Source organism: Triturus cristatus, chromosome 6, assembly GCF_964204655.1.
Source record: "Triturus cristatus chromosome 6, aTriCri1.1, whole genome shotgun sequence".
In the NCBI taxonomy this organism is placed as follows: domain Eukaryota; kingdom Metazoa; phylum Chordata; class Amphibia; order Caudata; family Salamandridae; genus Triturus; species Triturus cristatus.
In genome coordinates, this window is record NC_140589.1 from 1,077,787,761 (window position 1) to 1,077,807,243 (window position 19,483).

The 19,483-nt window shown below is 49.2% G+C and overlaps 1 protein-coding gene across 2 annotated transcripts in view; it reads right to left on the reverse strand.

Annotated features, from left to right (window-relative positions):
• The window catches only part of EGLN1 (egl-9 family hypoxia inducible factor 1), a 273,058-nt gene that overhangs the window by 74,512 nt on the left and 179,063 nt on the right, over positions 1–19,483 (reverse strand). Inside the window, exon 4 of one of the 2 annotated variants that reach the window (XM_085611948.1) lies at positions 9,760–9,830. The exons of the other annotated variant lie outside the window; for it this stretch is intronic. Within the exon in view, the coding sequence (XP_085468074.1) occupies positions 9,760–9,830 (71 nt within the window). The remainder of the gene's footprint in view (positions 1–9,759; positions 9,831–19,483) is intronic. 2 annotated transcript variants of the gene reach the window in all.

The window sequence follows — 19,483 nt, forward strand, 5'->3', positions numbered from 1 at the left end:
AGGCATCCTCTGAGCCTTCCGGTACTCCAAATATACGTAGGTTCCCGCTTCGATTCCTATCTTCCAACTCAGACAGTTTCTTTGTCATCTGCTCTGAGGATACAGAGAGGCTTTTAATAGTTTTGCAGATCTTTGTCTCCGAGTCTTCTCCTTTATTCTGTTTTCGTGAGCCTGGCGTTGGTATCTCGAATATCCTTCTGAATAGCCACGATTTCCTCCTTTGTGGATTTCGCAAGATCATGTACCTCCTCAAGTTTATTCAATATGATGTCCATTGTATCGTTGACGTCCTTCTTGCCCTTGATAGGCGAGATCGGGTTAGGAGGTTCGGCCTTAAACCATTTAAGGTTTTTTGTTTCTTTGTCTCCCATAGTGTCCCTACAACCAAGAACTAGCACATAAATTCTGGTTCATCCACTAAGCAACCGTCACAGTAGCTCTCTCGACAGTAATCTCAGGCGTTAATAAGGTTGTTCACTAAAATACACAGGCTACGCAGTGTGAATAATGCAATATGCCAGGATTACCTCCTTCAATTGAGAGCGCGATTCAGATTAGCAAGAGAGCGGAGGATATTGGAGCCCTTCTTGTGGCATATGGTCTGTGTGGATACAAACCGGGCACTCAGAGGGTCCACACCTGTGGATGCATTAAATCGCCAATACTATAACATGGCCAGTCCTTGTTTTAGATCTCCCATCTTACCCAGTTCATATATTTTGCAACACCATCATAACATTGCCAGCCTTCGTTTAATTCTCTCGACTCGTCCAGCTCACTTGCTCACATTATTCTGGTGCTCATACCCATGACCCGCCAAAACTCAATCCCTCGTTTGAGCTCTCCCTGTTTGCACAGCTCACTCACTCGTGTGATGCGGGTGCGCGTACATATGCTCCACTCTTCCTCATATTCCAGGGCCTGTATATTGCCTAAGTGTGCCTCCCTCCAAGCGCCATGTTCACGCACGTTTCCACCAATCCTCAGTCCGTCACTTGAGTTCTCTCGATCGGCACAGCTCACACAGTCATGCTATGTTGGTGCGTTACGCATATTCCACCATTCCTCATTGAACAGGGCCAGTAAGTTGCATGAATGTGCCTCCTTCCAAGCGCTATAGTCCTGTATATTAGTTAGGCCTGTCACTCGGAGATTCAGTTTGCTAAGCTGAGAGGGCAACTATTAACGTGTCCGCCATTTCGTGTGCTCCCGCCATCAACACACCAAGGGAGGACCTGTGACTCACCGGCACACGCCATGGAACAGCGGCAATCCGACTTTCAGTACCGGCTACTCAAAGGTCACAATCTGAATATAGCGGCAGCCTTACCCCCTGCTCCGTGTTCATAGGAAAACTCCGGTCCCATTACAGTCCGAATTACGACCGCGTTAAAGCTTAGGTGTTCGGCGCGTCCGCCATTTTGTGGTCAACGTATGTCTGGGCAGCAGAGAGCAGCATCATACGGCATTTATTTGTAACGCAACGCGTTCCAATCTGCACTCACGGAGTGTCCCTGGGGATCCTTCCGATTAGGCAGGTAGGCAGCAACCGCGGCTCGAGCAGCGCAGGGGTTGCGGGAACTCACGGCCTCACGGTCCTACGTTCGCAGTCGCGAGGCAGGCGTCAGGGCTCCCGCATATTTCTCAGCGACGGAGCCTCGTAGAGTTCCCAAAACCAGCCTTGAGGAGGACCTACGTCTCCGATCACCGGATCTGCTGTGATAGCTGTTCTTGGTTTAGTTTAGACGCCCCAAAATACTAGTTAGGCTCTTCGCCACGGGAGGAGTGAAACGCTACGCCGCCATTTCTCCCGGCGTCCAAACCACGCCCCCCTCGTCCTTTCAATTATTAACAGTGCATTTAATTTTTGTGAAATCTCTGGTTAATACAACTGTATATTCTGAACCATCACTCACCCTCATGCCAAAACCAATCAGTATGTCTGTGTGCTTGAGAAATAGGTGGTTGTGCAGAAATATTGGTCTTTTCTGTCTTTTCAAGCAGGTTGTACCTTGTCCCTTTTTGTGAATGTTGTAATGTGTTGGTTTCGTGCCTGCTGGTGTGAATGGTCTTGTGTGCATCATGTATGAAAGGTGTGTGAATGGCCTGTAAAACGGTTGGGGCCTTGACGTGGCTTTACAGCTCACGAGCTGCCCTTCACTGGTTCAGTTTTTTGTCCTTTTTATTATTGACATTTTTGTGAAATCTTGTTAATAAAATTTTATATACTGAACCATCACTTGCCCTTGTGCCAAATCTAACCAGTAGGTGTGTGTGCATGAGGAATAGATGGCTGTGCAGTAAACTTTGCCTTTTTGGTCTCTCTGCCAAGGTTTACATTCCATCTAAGAATAACCTACCAACTGAGGATATTGTTGTAAACTAAACACCCATGGGAGTACATGGTGATGTCTCTCTTGTGGATCCCAACAAGTTATCTTACCCACAATGTCCTGCAAACCTCAAAACGGGTCTGCCACATTTTCCTTGCATTATTGGGCCAAAATGTTCATGCTGCAGAAAGGAGTAGTTTCTTTTCTGTAACTCCAGTTCTGTAGTAGGGGTATCTCTGTTATAGTCATAATCTAGTGAATAGTCCCGCCCATGTGCGTGGACCCCGGAGCAATAAAAATAATCTCTTAAATTGTCAAGTCATGCAGACCTGCAACTACACTTAAGAGAGGATTCAAAGACAGATAATGCAGCCTATATCCACAGGCCACACTGTCCAGTACTTCAACTAGAAAATTCCACCAACATCCACAAACAGCACTGCCTGCCCAGCTTTTTCCACAGAGAAAAACCTGCCTCTACCAGCAAAAGCCTCTGTAATGATAGAGAGGGAGGAATGGACAGACAAGCCCCATAGGCTGCCATTATGTGGCTCAGAACAGGATACTGTGCCTTTAAGAAAACTTTCCAGAACTTTTCCAGTATCCCAGAATGCACAGCAGGTCCCTTTTACTTTCAGTTCTTTTTGAAGGCGTAACACGCCAGACCTGAAGCATTCCTTACATTAACATTTATCTCTCCGCCGGGGAGGAGGGCGAGCGCTTAGGACTATAACAGAGATACCCCTACTACAGAACTGGAGTTACAGAAAAGAAACTACTCCTTCTGTAGTACGGGATCTCTGTGTATAGTCATAATCTAGTGAATAGAATGGCAAGCCCATCCCCACACCAAAACGGCGGTGGAGAAGACTACAAAATAATACCACTACTGTGCGAACAAATTTCGCAGCGAAGCCTGTCCAACCTGAGCATCTGCCCTGGCATCCGTGTCCAGACAGTAATGCTCAGCAAAGGTATGGACCGACCTCCAAGTGGCAGCCTTGCAGATTTCTGCAATCGGAACATTACGCAGCAAAGCAGTCGTGGCAGCTTTGCCCCTGATGGAATGAGCCTTAGGTTTACCCCCTAAGGTCATATTAGCCTTTTGGTAACAATTGTATACAGGACACAATCCACCGAGAGATGGACTGTTTAGAGGTAGCAAGACCGGTCCTGACTGATCCATAATTGATAAACAATTGGTCTGACCTACGAATATCTTTGGTCTTATCAAGATAAAACTTCAACACCCTCCTAACGTCCAGGGAATGTAGAGACCTTTCTGCTGGAGAAGAGGGATTCTGAAAAAACTTAGGTAAAGTTATGGTCTGGTTGACATGAAAATCAGATATAACCTTAGGAAGAAATTTAGGGCGAGTACGCATAACAACCTTAGCAGCATACCGTACAAGGTTCTTGGCAACACAACGCCTGAAGTTCACTCACCCTGCGGGCCGATGTAATGGCCACTAGGAACACCGTCTTCCAAGACAGGTGCTGCAACGAAGCCTTGTGAATAGGTTCAAAAGGCTCCTTCATCAATCTGGATAGCACCACATTCAATTCCCATGAAGGCGAGGGAAGTCTGACAGGAGGGAACACTTTCTTCAAGCCTTCCAAAAAATCCTTGATCACAGGGATCTGAAAGAAGGAAGTCTGTGAAGGGCATTTCCTGCAAGCAGTCAAAGCAGCGAGATGAACCTTAATGGAATGGAAATTAAGGCCAGACTGCGCCAAATGCAAAAGGTACGGAAGGATGACATCTTCCTTACATGTCGTTGGGTCAAAGTGCTTGGACTTGCACCAGATGCAGAATCTCTTCCACTTGTAAGCATAGGACGTCCTAGTGGAAGGTCGCTTAGCCTCCTTCAGTATATCCATACAATCTGCTGGTAGATTCAAATGGCCATATTGCACTCTCTCAGGAGCCATGCCGCCAAATTTAAAGACGAGAGGTTGGGGTGCACCAACTGCCCCCCGAACTTCGTGAGAAGGTCCGGTCTGCACGGCAGCTGTATGTGAGGAAGGAGAGACCGGTGAAGCAGGTCCGTGAACCACCACTCTCTGGGCCATTCCGGGGCAATCAGGATCATCCGCGCCCCGGACTGAAACAGCTTGATGAGCACCGCCGGAATCAGGGGAATGGGTGGAAAAGTGTACAGAAAGCTCATTCCCCAGCGTCCCCCGCTGGTAGTACCTGGATGCGAAGTCTCGGCATTTGCTGTTTTCGGCGGTGGCGAACAGATCTACGCCTGGAGTCCCCCACCTTGCGAAGACGTCCCCTAGTACTTCGTCGTTTATGACCCATTCGTGGTTTTCCTGAATCAGTCTGCTCAGTGCGTCCGCCTGAACATTCTGCACACCTGGCAGATGTGTGGCCGTAATCGTCAGTCCTCGGCCAGAAGCCAGTGCCAGATCGACTGCGCCTCCTGCGACAGAGTGCGTGATCTCGACCCCCCCCTGCTTGTTGAGGTAATACATCGTGGTTGTATTGTCAGTCTGTACAAGCAGCGAGTTGGTCTGGAAGGACGGATGGAAGGCCTTCAATGCCAAGTAAACGGCTCTGAGTTCCAGGAAATTGATGTGGTACGTCGACTCCAACGGGGACCACTTTCCTTGTATCTGTAAGTCTCCGGAATGCGCTCCCCAGCCTTGGAGGGACGCATCCGTCACGATACTCTTCGTGGGAATGTCCTTGTGGAAGGGAACCCCCCTGAGGAGATTTTCCGCCGAACACCACCACTTCAGCGACTGAAGAGCATGCAGAGACAGCCGTATCTTGTCGTCCCAAGAACCTGTCCTCTGATCCCACTGATCCTCCAAGCACTCCTGCAGTGGTCTCATGTGCAGCCGTGCGTGAGGCGTGAGGAAAATACATGAGGCCATCGATCCCAGCAGTGAAGACACCTTCCTCACTGTCGTCGATGGAGCGGTCATAAGAGCCTGAGCCTTCCGAAGGAGTGATAACCGTCTCTCCTCCGAAGGAGACACGCTTGCTGACAGCAGATTGATGGAGGCCCCCAAGTACTGTTTACACTGGACCGGAGTCGGGACAGACTTGGACATGTTGACGTGCAACGCCAGCTTGTTCAAGAGAACGCACATCTTCTGGAAGTGCGCTTGTGCTTCCGAGAAGGAGAAGGCCTTGATCAACCAATTGTCCAGGTACGGGTAGACAAACACCTTGTTCCTCCGCAGGTGTGCAGCTACCACTGCCATGCACAAGAAGGTCCTGGGCGCAGACTTTAGCCCAAATGGCAGTACTGTGTATTGATAATGATTGGCGCCGACTTGGAATCGCAGGAACTTCTGTGCTTCTGTGCAATGGGCACATGGAAGTACGCATCCTGTAGGTCTATGGCACAGAGCCAGTCTCCCCGTTGCAGCTGAGGGTAAATCTGATGCAACGATAGCAGGCGGAATTTCTCTCTGCGAATCCATTTGTTTGCTTGCTGCAAATCCAGAATGGGCCTGAACTCGTTCTTGTCCTTCTTGCGAACCAGGAAGAACCGAGAGTACAGACCTCTTCCCCTTTGAGACAGAGGTACGTCTTCCACCGCCTTTTTCCTCAACAGGATGTCTGCCTCCGCCTTGAGCTCGCGCAGTTGATACTGTGAGCTTACCGGCGGAATCGCTGGAGGCGGGCTGATGAAACGAAGACTGTATCCATTGCAAACAATATTCAGCACCCACTTGTCCTGAGTAATTTTTCTCCACTCTGCCAGAAAAGATTGAACGCTTCCCCCCACTGGAGTGGGTAACGGTTGCAGAGGAAGTAATCGCTCAGGGCCGAGACCCAGCCGGGCCCTTGGTCGCTGTAGCGGACTGCTGGCCTCCTCTACCCTTCTGGCGCTTCTGGAAGGGTTTCCGGAACTGCTGCTGCTGTTGTTGCTGCTGTCCCGAGGCCTGCCCACGCCCCCTGCCTGCAGCCCCGAACCGTCTCTGGAATGGGCGCTTTTTCTTCTCAGGCTTCTCTAACCAGACACCCATCAGGGTCTCTGCCTCAGTCTTCATGCGGGCCATTTCGTCGTCCGCATGCTGGCCGAACAGGGTTTCCCCCGAGAAAGGCAGGTTGGCCACTCTTTGTTGTGCCTCCGGTTTGAGTGAGGTAAGGCGAAGCCAAGCGTGACGCCGTTGGTTGATGCCATGACAATATCCATGTGCCGCTAACAGACACATCCGCCGCCGCTCTGATAATCTGATTTGACACCAGCATCCCCTCACGCAAAGTCTCTAGAAAGTCCTCCTTGTCGCGAGGCAGCAGCTCCGCGTACTGCTGGAGAGACTCCCATAGGGCACGGTCGTAGCACCCCAACAGAGCCCAGGCACTTGCCGCCTTCATGGTGGTAGAAGTCGTCCCACAGACCTTTCTCCCTGCCGAGTCTAGCCAACGGCTATCCTTATCAGGCGGAATTGTCGAGTAAGGAGTGGTAGCATGCTGCTTCCTTGCCGCCGTCACAATGACCGAGTTCGGTTTCGGGTCCATCCTCAGAAAGGTCTGGTCCGATTCCGGTGCCTGATACTTCTTCAGGAGCCTCGAGGGGGCTGGTTTCGTCACCGCCGGAGTGAGGAACAACTCCGTAGCGGGCTCCACCAATCCCGGCACTAGTGGCAGCAGGGGGTGAGGCGGGTGCTTCTTGTGCAGCGTCTCGAAGATCACGGACGTCGTAGGTGTTGGCACCGTCACCGTGATCCCTAGCTTGGCCGCACCCCTCAGTAGCACCTTCTGGAAGGAGACTATATCGTCGACAGGCGATACTCCCGTCCCTGGCGAGTCCGACAGAGTCGGCGAGTAGTCCCTGGCAGACGATTGGGTGCGGGATCTGGCTCTGCGCCTCCTGCGGCGTAGCCCAGATGTCGATGACGACCGTCCACGGCTCCGTGATCTTCCTCTCCGTCCGGAGCGGGAGCGTGATCTGGGCTTAACCCGGTGCCGCGGCCTCGGAGTTCTCTTCGGCGGCGTCGGATACCTAGGCAACGACACCGACCGTGGCGGGGCCACAGGTGGGCCCGACAGTGTGTGAGGCGGAATGGTATGAGGAGGAGGAGGAGGAGGTGGTGGCGGTGGCATAGGGATCCGTGAGGAGGGCTCCCTTGGCAAAGGAGGAAAGGGTGGCGACCTAGGCTTAGGAGGTGTATACACCACTGAGTACACCGAGCCCGGTGACTCAGTTCTCTTCCTTTGTGACCCCGAGGGACTCCCTGCGTCAGGACTCCTGCTGCGCTGCCTCGGTGTCGAGGAACGCCTCCTCGACGGCGAACGCCTCCTCGACGGCGAACGCCTCCTCGACGGCGAACGCCTCCTCGACGGCGAACGCCTCCTCGACGGCGAACGCCTCCTCGACGGCGAACGCCTCCTCGACGGCGAACGCCTCCTCGACGGCGAATGCCTTCTCGACGGCGAACGCCTGTGACAGGTCCTCGACGTCGGGGATCCCCTCGACGGTGACCTTCTCCTCTTCGCCGACGGCGAACTGCGACCTCGCCTCGACGGCGAGCACCTACGCCGGGACTGTTCTCGACGCCGAAGTCGACGAAGATGATGATGATGATGATGCCGTTGACGGCGGACTGCTCAGCTCCCTCGACGTCGAGCATCGACGCCGTTTCTCCCCAGAGCCCTGGGGAGACGTTAACAGACTGCAGCCATCCCCCTCGACGCCGTAGTCGACGCGGACGGAGAATGGGGACGTTTGCTGGGCTTCCTGCCCCTGGGGAGCCCCCCAGCCCGTCCTGACCCACCTTGTGCCCTCAGCCTTCTGTCCTCCAGGCCTTGGAGCCTGATCTTCATCCTCTCTCTCAGGTTCCTGGCTGAGAAAGATTGGCAAACGTCACACTCCTCTGGAACATGGGACTGGGGAAGGCAGACGATGCACACCCTGTGTGGGTCCGACTTGGCCTTCTTTCTCTCGCACTCTGGGCACTTGTCAAACAAGCCAGGCATGTTGACAACACAGAGCACACACAAGAAGGAAGGCAACAAGGTACTTAATAAGCACTTGAAAAGTGAACAAACCCAAATAAACCCTTGAAAAGGGAGAGCTCAATGCTCCAGGGTCCTGCTAGCAGGAGCCGGAAAAAAGAACTGAAAGTAACAGGGACCTGCTGTGCATTCTGGGATACTGGAAAAGTTCTGGAAAGTTTTCTTAAAGGCACAGTATCCTGTTCTGAGCCACATAATGGCAGCCTATGGGGCTTGTCTGTCCATTCCTCCCTCTCTATCATTACAGAGGCTTTTGCTGGTAGAGGCAGGTTTTTCTCTGTGGAAAAAGCTGGGCAGGCAGTGCTGTTTGTGGATGTAGGTGGAATTTTCTAGTTGAAGTACTGGACAGTGTGGCCTGTGGATATAGGCTGCATTATCTGTCTTTGAATCCTCTCTTAAGTGTAGTTGCAGGTCTGCATGGCTTGACAACTTAAGAGATTATTTTTATTGCTCCGGGTCCACGCACATGGGCGGGACTATTCACTAGATTACGACTATACACAGAGATCCCCTTCTACAGAAACAACAAATTACCTACCCCCCGCCTTTCTCTAAGTATCCCAATAGAAATGATACCTCACTCGCGTAGGTGGGTCAAAGACCCGCGACAGGCAGGGGCCCAAAACCTAGTGAGGCGACATCAAAATTACCTATCACAAACCAACCTGGTTTTCAAGGGGGGGGGTCCCATGATTTTTTGGCCCCGGGCTCCTCGGCCATCTAGGGAAACCTACCAAACACACATTTCTGAAAACTAAACACCCCGGGGATTCCAGGGAGGTATGGCTTGCGTGGATCCCCCAACGTTTTCTTACATAGAATCCCCTGCAAACTTAGCTGAAAAAAAAAATGACTTTTCCCACACATTTTTGTGTGAGAAAGTTGTGGCATCACCGGGCTGACACAAATTTCCTACCACCCAGTGTTCCCCCAGGTCTCCTGATAAAAATGGTGCCTCACTCGTGTGGGAGGCCTAAGTACCCGCGACAAGCAAGGACCCAAAACGTATTGAGGCGACATCAAAATTGCCTATCACAAAACGACATGGCTTTGTGTTTTTGGTCCGTGCTCGGCAGCCAGCTCGGGAAACCTACCAAACCTAAACATTTCTGAAAACTAGACACCCGGGGGATTCCAGGGAGGTATGGCTTGCGTGGATCCCCCAACGTTTTCTTACCCAGAATCCCCTGCAAACCTCAAATTTAGATGAAAAAAATCCCTTTTTTCCACACGTGTGTGGGTAAGTTGTGGCATCACCGGGCTGACACAAATTTCCTACTACCCAGGGTTCCCCCAGGTTTCCTGATAAAAATGGTGACTCACTCGTGTGGGAGGCCCAAGTACCCGCGACTCTCAACCGCCTCTGTGATGCCATCATGATGCACTACAATAATTTCTGCACAATATATTGGCTTATACAAAGTTAGATATTGATTCATTTACCTGTGGTTAGATATTTTTCTTTAGCTCGTGCTCTTTCATCTGCATCAAAATACCACACTGTTATTGCATACCTAAATAAAAATACAAATAATTTTACTGCAATGCTGCTGTTTGTGTCAAACACAATTCCTTTAATATACTGTAGATTTCAACTACTCATTCAGACAGAATCTATTTTCATTGAATTTCCTGGAGTCTTATTTTAACTATTATCTTAGAAGTAACATACACGATCATGGACAGTGCACAATGTACTGCACATTAATCCTAGAAATCCCAGCAATGTCACCTGTACCTGTAGAACTGAGTACATCAAAAACGACAGATCACAAAACAATTCCAATGGTTCAGAAACTGGTCTTACTGCAAATACATTTGGAAACAAGCAGTTTTGCACGAGGAATTTAAATTTTGGTGTTATTAAAAATGGGACTGAGATCTGGAAGGAGACTTTTATGCATGCATACAATTGCAAAGAAACATGACACGAGGTGGAAAAAGTGGGTAAACCGCAGAATCCTAACTCACAAGAAAGTTAAAACGTGGGAACAAACCAACATGCAACTGTCCGTAAGAAACTGGGCTACTAGAACCCATCAGGTGGCAGGATCTCTTACAATAGTTAATATTCACAAAATATCCAGACATTTTTAAGGGACACTTGGACCAGATTTTCCAGTTCCCCTGTACATGCAAAACTATGTTTTCTCTAAGTAGCCAGACCTCATATCACCTGAGCTGTGCAGTGGTCATTGCTATGAAGAACTCTATGCATTACCAGTCAGCAATCAGACCATTACAAATACTTTTGAGGGCCATGCTCAGTTAATACTTCTGTAAGAAATGAGGGGCCACTTTACGAACATTTTTAGAATTTTTTTAAAGTACTCTCAAATATGTTGAATCATTCAAAATTCAAACATACAATGCACAGAATCTCAAAATCCAACTTAAGCATTGTCCAAGTTTCAAATGCGTTTTTGAACCGTCCCAGCTTCTCTAAAGACCTACCCCGACCACCGAAGCTTAGAGAGGAAGTGACTGTGCCTTTATGATGGATAATAAGTTTAAACTGCGAATGACCCAGTTCGGAAAACATCTGAACTAACTGCGTTTTTGTCATTTTGTTTCAACAAAAAAGTTGTCACTGACAGGGTACAGACAGTAAATAACAGTTCATTCAATGCAGTTACAACAGTGAATGCAAAAGATCAGAATCGCTGTTCGCCCCATTTATTTTGGAGTTACTAGTATTTCAAAAGAGTGGGTTTTTTAACCACATAACAGTTTTAAAGCTGTGACCTGGAGAACTGTGTGCCTAAATATTTGAAGAACAAAAAACCCTGTATTTGTACAAGTGGCCACAGGTGTTCAGCGGCTTGGGAGGGCAGTGGAAGTAAGTTCCACTAGTTACTGTCCAGGATCTTCTTATAAAATAAGAGTCAGGCCTGTGTACGTGTGAGACAGTGCTTTAAATAGAAATAAATAAGTAGGTACTCATCAAAAGGAGCAGTGGGCGGACTTTAGGGGGGGCACAAGGGCGGTGCTAAGGTGGAGCGCTTTTTGACCTTGCCAAGGGTGTATGCACGAAATTTGCATGCATTGTTAGAATGTCGGATGTATAGGTCCATTAGTTATATCACTAATAACTATTTATATGGCACTCACTAATAAGTGTTTATTACTACCCAAAGTAAATTTGTTTTAGCAACCTTAAAATAACAAAAGATTGAGGAAAAAACTGCGAGGTTCTAAATATATGCCTTCTTGTTTGCAGGCAGGTCCATGCTGCAGGGTCATAACTCACTAAGGCATATTACAAGGATGTCAACTTTTGACCTGCAGGTAACACAAGGCTCTATGCAACAAAAACAGTAATCAACTAAGCTACATAAAAAAACCTAATCAGCGATTTACATGTTGCATGGTGTGCTTTCCAGCAGACACATTGATCCTCTGTGCAATTTTATGGTAAGTTGAACCTTTAATTAGAATGTACACAGATCTATCTAGCAAGTGCATTAACCTGCATAGTTATCCACATTATTATTACTTATAATGCCCCAAGCTCACTTACTTATGGGAAGGGCTTCAGCTTTCTGTTTGATGATTGGTGAATGCGCACCTGCAAAAAGCGAGGAATTCATCAGGCACTCTTCATTGTCACCACTAAGGAGTGTTTCTGTCAAACCTGGAAACCAGGTTGCTTTCGAAGAGACATTCTTTGTCAAACTTTAGTGAGCAGCATATTCGCTCTCCCTGCTACTGGATCAGAAATGCTGACAGACACTAGCGATATTGCTGTTGGTGGCTCAGCCTTTCAACATTTTATTTTATGTGGTTGAAAAGGAGTGGTGGAAGGAGTACCCACACTGCAGATGTGATATCAGAACGAATAAAGTTTCTACTGGGCTGATCAGGCTGCACTATTTGTAACAAAAATATACACCATGATCCCACCTGTATCAAATCAGGTAGTAATTGATCTTATATGCCCTATACACTTACTATACTATGTCAAATGCATTCCTGCATTTGATGATTAAATAAATATTAAAAAGAAATGGATCAGGCTTTCAAATCACATTATAAATAGCAAGATGGTCTTTCGGAATCGAAATAGGACCTATGACATGAAGTTCTGGTTAGGAGACGGAGCTCATTACAAATTAAAAATGTTCTCTGTGCTTGTACCAAGTAACTTGTACAGACTACCACCTAGGAACGCAAAATAAAAGAAACATTTATGTTTTCCTGCTTTTGGCATTCGATCACAGTGTGCAATAAATTGCAACCATGATTGTGAATAATACGTACATACCTAGCCATGCAACACATTTACTGGCTTTTGATAAAAAATACCGAAGTGTACATCCATGTGCCATGTCGGCCCAGGTAGTTTTACAGTGGTTGCAAACATCTCTGTTTAAAGAGCATTTCACTGGACTAAATCTGTCCAAGGTCGATAAAATAGGGATCAGCGAGTTTGGTAACAATTCAGATGTGTGGCGATGGTGAAAGCATTACCAAACGTTCTTTTGTTCTATCCATGAAATATTCTATCCTCAACAGTGCGTCCCACCGCCACCCATTAGATTTGACAGCACCCTCTCAGCCCCACTGTGAAAGATCGATGGATAAGCTAATCACTCTGCAGACACACCCCTGCCCTAATTACTTCCAAAGCAGTTCACGCTGTGTCCTGGTGATGAGCTCCTGTGATTAATTCCGTGCAGCGCTTGTTAAAGGTGCTGCCCTGGTATCAGTTAAGTGATGAAGGAAGCACTGCCTGGGTTAAAGTCAGGTCCTCATGAGTACCGGTACTCTCTTCGTTCTAGGAAAAGTGCTGGTACTCAAGGGGAGTAAATGAAAAAGTGCCAGTACTCGGTACTGGTGAGTACCAGCTCATTTAAAGCACTGGTGTGAGAAGAACAAAAGAAAACTGATGTTGCCAAGGAGCACTGGAGTAGTTTTCCTTTCTTTTACTGGTCACTTTGTTCTCCAAACAAAATCAGCATATCAACAAAATAACTGTTCTATTTTGGGTTACTTTGGGTTTGAAGAACTAGTTACTTACCTTCGGTAACGTCTTATCAGGTAGAGACTATCTAGCTGCAGATTCCTCACCTTAAAATTATCCCCAGGGCCAGACTGAATCTGGAAATTTTTCGTGAGTAGTACCTCTGGGCACTGGTAGGTGGCGTTGTTCGGTTCAGCGTAGTGTCTTCCACATCGGAAGTGACATGCGAGGTGCCAATATAGGCAAACCCCCAGCGCACTGACATCAGTTTCTTTTAGCAACTTTCCACGTCAGGAGCACAGAGCCCTAATAACACTGACTTCTAGTGAGGAAAACTAGGGCCCTGAAAGGTGAAAAACCCTGTCACTTGAGATCCGTTCGCAGAGCAGGGAGGATGGGTGGGTCAATAAGGAATCTGCTGATATTCACCCAGATAAGACACCACAGAAGGTAAGTAACCTTTTCATGTGATAGAGACTTCTTGCCGCAGATTCTTTACCTTAGGATAGATCCCAAGTAATACCTCCCCAGAGGTAGGTCAGCAGAACAAATTCACATAGAAAGCCCTGCAGGACTGAACAGGCAAAGTGCTCATCCCGACAGACCTGACTATCCGGCCAGTAGTACTAGGTGCATGTGTGCAGAGAAGCCCATGTTGCTGCCTGCCAGATGTCCAGGACCAGAACTCCGCGTGCTAACGCAGTGGTCGTAGCCTTAGCTCTGTTGGAGTGAGCATGCAAACCCTCAGGGGGTTGCTTCTTGGCAAGTGCGCAGCAGATTTTGATGCAGCGTATAATCCATTGGGAGATGGTCCGCTTCTCCACAGCCTTCCCCTTATTGGTTTCGACATATGAAGAATTGGTCATCCACAAAGAACTCTTATGTGCGGTCAAGGTGGAACGACAACGCTCTTTTTGGGTCCAGTCAATGGAGTCACGCCTTTTCCTTAGAGGGATGGGGAGGAGCTTAAAAGGTAGCAGGGTGATGAAAGGGCCTACATGAAGGGTAGTGACAGCTTTCGGCAGAAAAGAAGCTCTAGTGAGAAGAACCAGCTTGTCTGCAAAAGATGGTTAGGTATGGAGGCTAAGATGACAAAACCTGGAGCTCACGGAGCTTCCGGGAAGTTGTTATCACCTCCAGGAAGGCCAGCTTCCCGGTAAGGAGCCTGAGAGCACGGTTATGTGGCCGCTCAAAGGGAGCGTACATCAGAAATGTAAGTACGAGATTGAGGTCCCACTGAGGCATGATAAAGGGTGAAGGTGGAAACATATGTTGGAGATCTCTCAGAAACCTACTTATAACAGGAGGATTTGAACAGGGATGACTGATCTAGCAAAGAAAGGCTGAGATGGCTGAAAGATAGCCCTTTAAGGTGCCCAAAGCTCACCCCTGCTGGGCAAGGGAAAGAATAAACAGAAGGACCTGAAAATGGGGAGCAGAAAGAGGGTCAACTTACTTTTCTGCACACCATGCCACACACTTGTCCCAACGGAAAGCATATAGTCTTGGTGGTGGGACGTCTGGCTTCCAAGTTAACATTGCAGACTTCGGGCAGAAGGTCAAAATCTGACAACTGTCGCCGTTCAATCTCTACGCATGAAGGCGGAGCGTTGACAGGTTCGGGTGGATAAACCTCTCCTGCTGCTGCAACAGAAAGATCTCTCCAAAGAGGCAGCCTGATCGGAGGACTGATGGCCATGCTCAACGGCTTACAATACTAAACTCTCTGAGCAGAATCCTGAGCCACGAGGATGACTTGGGCCCAGTTGTTCCTGATCTTCTTGAGAACTCAAGGCAGGAGTGGTATGGGTGGAAAGGCGTACTGGAGACCTGAGCTCCACTTGAGATGAAGTGTCTCAGAGCAAGAGATGCCCTGGAAACACCAGCGTGCAGAAATGCTGACATTACGTGTTCTCGGATGTGGGAAACAGATCTAACCAAGGCTCTCCCCACAGCTGAAAGAGAACTTCATCCACCTCAGGATGGAGACACCATTCATGATCCACAAGGCATCTTCCATTGAGTTTGTACACCCTAGCATTCAGAGAGCCTGCCAGGTCTTGAACCAACACGTTTTTTGATGTTCCAGCCATGTCCAGAGGCACAGGGCCTAGTGACAAAGGGTCCACTACCCCACCCTGCCCAGTCTGTTGCAGTACCACATGGGGGTGGTGTCCGTGAACACCTGCATGCCTTCATTTGGATGGTAGATAGGCATTCAATGCAAGCCGGAACGCCCGAAGCTCTAGTAGGTTGATCTGGATTCTGTCAGAGACCAGAGGCCTCCGATCTCCACCTCTACCAGATGGCCTCCACATCCTAGGAGTGACGCTTCTGTCACCACTGTCAGATCAGCTGGGGAAGGGAAAGGGGTCTGCCTCTCAACTGCGGTTGGTTAGTCACCACTGCAGATCTTTTGCAGTTCCCTCAGAGATCTGGCCCATGTCAGAAGGATTTTCCAGATGCTGGGCCCACTGGAAATTCAGGTCCCACTGCAGAGTCTGTATATGCCAGCGGGCATGTGTCCCAAGCAGGATGCATGAGGCCATAGGCCCAACAGCCTCAGAGTCAGTCTCACTGAAACCCAGGATAGAAGCTGAAACATTGGTATCATGGTCTGAAAAATCTGGTCTTGCCGTTCGGGAGGATAAGCCTGAAACTGCACCGTGTCCAGAACAGCTCCGATGAAAGGAAGCATCTGAAAGGGAGTCAGGTGTACCTTCGGCACATTGATAGTGAACCTCAGCGAGTGCAGGACGACCGCCGCAGTCTGGAGGTGGAAGACAACTGCCTGGGGTGAGCCTGCCTTCAACAGTCCGTACTCGAGATAGGAAAAGACTGGAACCCCTGATCTCTGCAGATGAGTTGCACCCACCGCGATCTCGTTGGTAAACACCCAAGGGGTGCTGGTAAGGCCAAAAGGAAGCGCTGCCAACTGAAAGTGCTTGTGGCCCACTGTGAATTGCAGGTAACATCCGAGCGTGGAATGTAGAAATATGCGTCATACAAGTCCAACGCTACCATCCAGTCTCCCGGGTCCAGGGCAGACTGGACTTGTTGAATGTGTGCATTTTTAATTTCTCCTTTTAAGAGGGTGTAGGTCTAGAATAGGACACATTCCTCAGTCCTTTTTGGACACCCAAATGTAGCGGAAATAACCACGTTCTACTTCTGGCGTTTGCAACCGCTCTCTGGCTCCCTTGACCAAGAGAGCCACCACTTCCTGGCGAAGTAAGGAGAAAGGGTCCTTTGCCAGCCTGTTCCAAGTGGGTGACATTGGTGGGGGTAGTCACGAAGGGGAGGAAGAAGCCCCTTCGGACAATCTGGAGAACTCTGCGGTCTGTTATCAACCTCCAGTGGTGCACGTGATGGCGTATCCTACCTCCCATTGGTTGGCCAAGATGGTTGGAGGGCTAACTAATGAGTTTGCGGCTGTCAGGGGAGAGGCTTGGGGGGAGGGGTGGACTGGCCCGACCTCAGGCTGCCCGACTCACAGGGTCTGGGGGTACTGCATCCTCTGCCAGGCAGATGCTAAGGTGCTTGCATGCCATGTTGGCTGAGCATGTCCACGAAAGGCGGATTTGGGTTGGCGGGCCATGGAAAGGTACAAGGACCTGGCTGTAGCTTTTCTATCCTGGAATCACTCCAGCGCCGAGTACGCCTGGTCCCTGAAGAGATGGGACTCAAAGGGCATGTGCCTAAGCAAGCCTTGGACATGCCTTGAAAAGCCAGTCACTCTCAGCCAGGTGTGGTGTCGCAGGGCCACGGACAAAGAAACCACTACCTAGCAAGTCGGTCGTGTCCAGCCCACATCTGATCGTGAACTTGGTCGCATCACTCCATCTGCCATGGCTTGGAGAGATTATGACGAAGCCTCCTCCTGGCCCATGGGCAGACCCTGCGCAACCGAATCCCACAGTGCATTGGAGTAATAGCCCAAAAGGAATGCAGTGTTCATGGCCTGCAGTGCCAGTCTGGTGGAAGAACATTTTTTCTTGCATAAGCTGGCTAGCCTCGTGGATTCCCTATCTGGTGGGATGGTAGGGAATGTACCAGGGTTTACACTGGAAGTGGAGGCTAGGCCCACCAAGTCCTCCAGGTCAGGGTTTTATATATGGAAATTGGGGTACCCTGGGGTGGGGCGATGGCAGTGGACAATTATCCTCTTCACAGGAGCCCCTGTGGGAGAAGTGGTTCTGAGGGGGTCACTCCCGGCTGAAAGACTTCTGTCACGACAAGTCCTGACTGCCACGAACTGCATGCTAAGGTCCATGACCTTGGTTGCCCTTCTCAACACCATAGCAGAAGAAGCTTCTTCCTTCATAGCCACGGTAGGAGGAGGGACCCTGCCAGTGTCTGGTGATGTGTAAAGTCAAATTCCTCACACCAGTCAATGTTGGGGCCTAGGGCTGAATTTCTGAGGGTCCAGTGGCCCTTCCCAATCTTCCCCAAACCCTAACGCATATGGAATAGTGCGGAGGCTCTGGTCTGGAGGGCAAGGCTCCAGTCATGGTCAGTCGATGACCCTCGGTTCCATGTCAGGAATGAGAATGGGGACAGCGCAGCTGGAGAGCGCCAGCTAGGTTGACACCGGGACGGGTGTCGTGGAGGCAAGACTGGCCCCAGTCCAGATCCATCCATGGAACAAAGGGGGCTGCATGGAACTAGTAGAGCTCCCTACCGAACCCGCTTGGCCCAAAGGCACGCCAGCGGGGAGGGGCAGTACAAATATGAGGTGCATGGCCTCCGAAAATTTGTTGGGTGGAGGTCGATCTCACGCCTGTAAACTTCGGTGAGGCGCAGTGCCGGCCCAGACTTAACTGCGAAACCAGGCCTTTCAAGGACGATACTCCCTCGTCTCATCAGAGGACTTCGACAGACTGGGTTAAGTCTAAGACCTCTTGGGCTTTTTTGTTTTTCTTCTTGTGGGACTTACCCGAATGCCCTTAGGCAGCGACAAAGATTGATGGCTCTGTGACCAATCCTAGGACCTTCCTCAAGACAATGATTGAGAACGTCGCACAGCGAGTGGCAAGGAGCTTGAGGGGCCACTCCCTTTAGTTTAGGCTTTAGAGCAAATGGCATGGCATGGCATGGCAGTCGGCACAGGTGTTTGGGTCGCGCTCAAGGCACGAAAGACAAACAAGATGCGGTTCCGACATCTGGCGGTGACAGGCGCTACAGGGCTTGAATCCAGCTTTTCTAGTGGACATTCCCGACGCATCAGGAGAAGGATCTCAAAAAACTTTGACAAAAAGCTGAAAAAAGACAAAAAACTGGGGGTAGCTCTCGCCAGATTTGCTCTGACTGGTGCAGGAAGAATAGACCTGACTTCAACGCACTGGGATGGTGCCTATATAGACACCATGCACATCACTCCCGATGCAGACGACACCACACAGAGCCGAATGATGCCACCTACCAGTGTGCAGGGGTACTGCTAATGAATAGGGTAGAAGTCTATAACAGATTAAAATGTCTCGTTATTTAAATAAAACACCTAGCTAGGACAAGGACAGTTGACATATTGGGTGATCCCAATGGTAAAATGCTGGGTATAAAAGCATAAAAGCTGCCACAGAGATCTCTTCAATGAATATACCTTGAGGTTCAGTCTCACAAACTTCTGTTAGTCAGTGATTTGCAGTAACAGTTTCATACGTGCTTTAAGTGTCACAGCTTCAGCAAGAAGTATAAAGATCCTACCAAAAACAAAGGCCAAAGTATATATTTTTTTTCCTGAGATGTGAAGGTATAGCGGCCTGACGTCCCCTCCAGTGTGAGATCAATCTGACGCAGAGCCTTATGTCACCATCTACTGACATGTGAGGAAATTACTATAAAAATTCTCCAGATCTGGTCTGTCGCCTGGGGAAATTCAGACTGAGGATTTTGTGCCTAGTAGTCTCTATCAGAAAATGGGAACAGCAGTCAATTTCTGATCTGCTGGAGAAAAGGGCACACTGTTTAAATAAAAGGACACACTGGGCTCTCTCTCGATACATAAATGTGGTCATTGGATAGTGCAGGTAAAGCTAGTTCTGGACAGGGACATTTGGAAGTGGCCTACAAATGTTTTCCTCATCAGTGAGCTATATGTTGATACAGAAGTGACATACAGTATAACACTACCGCTATTCGTTCTTCTGACGGTCTCTGTGACGATCTTATCAAGGGGGCTTCAGTGAAATTTCCCACTCCCCC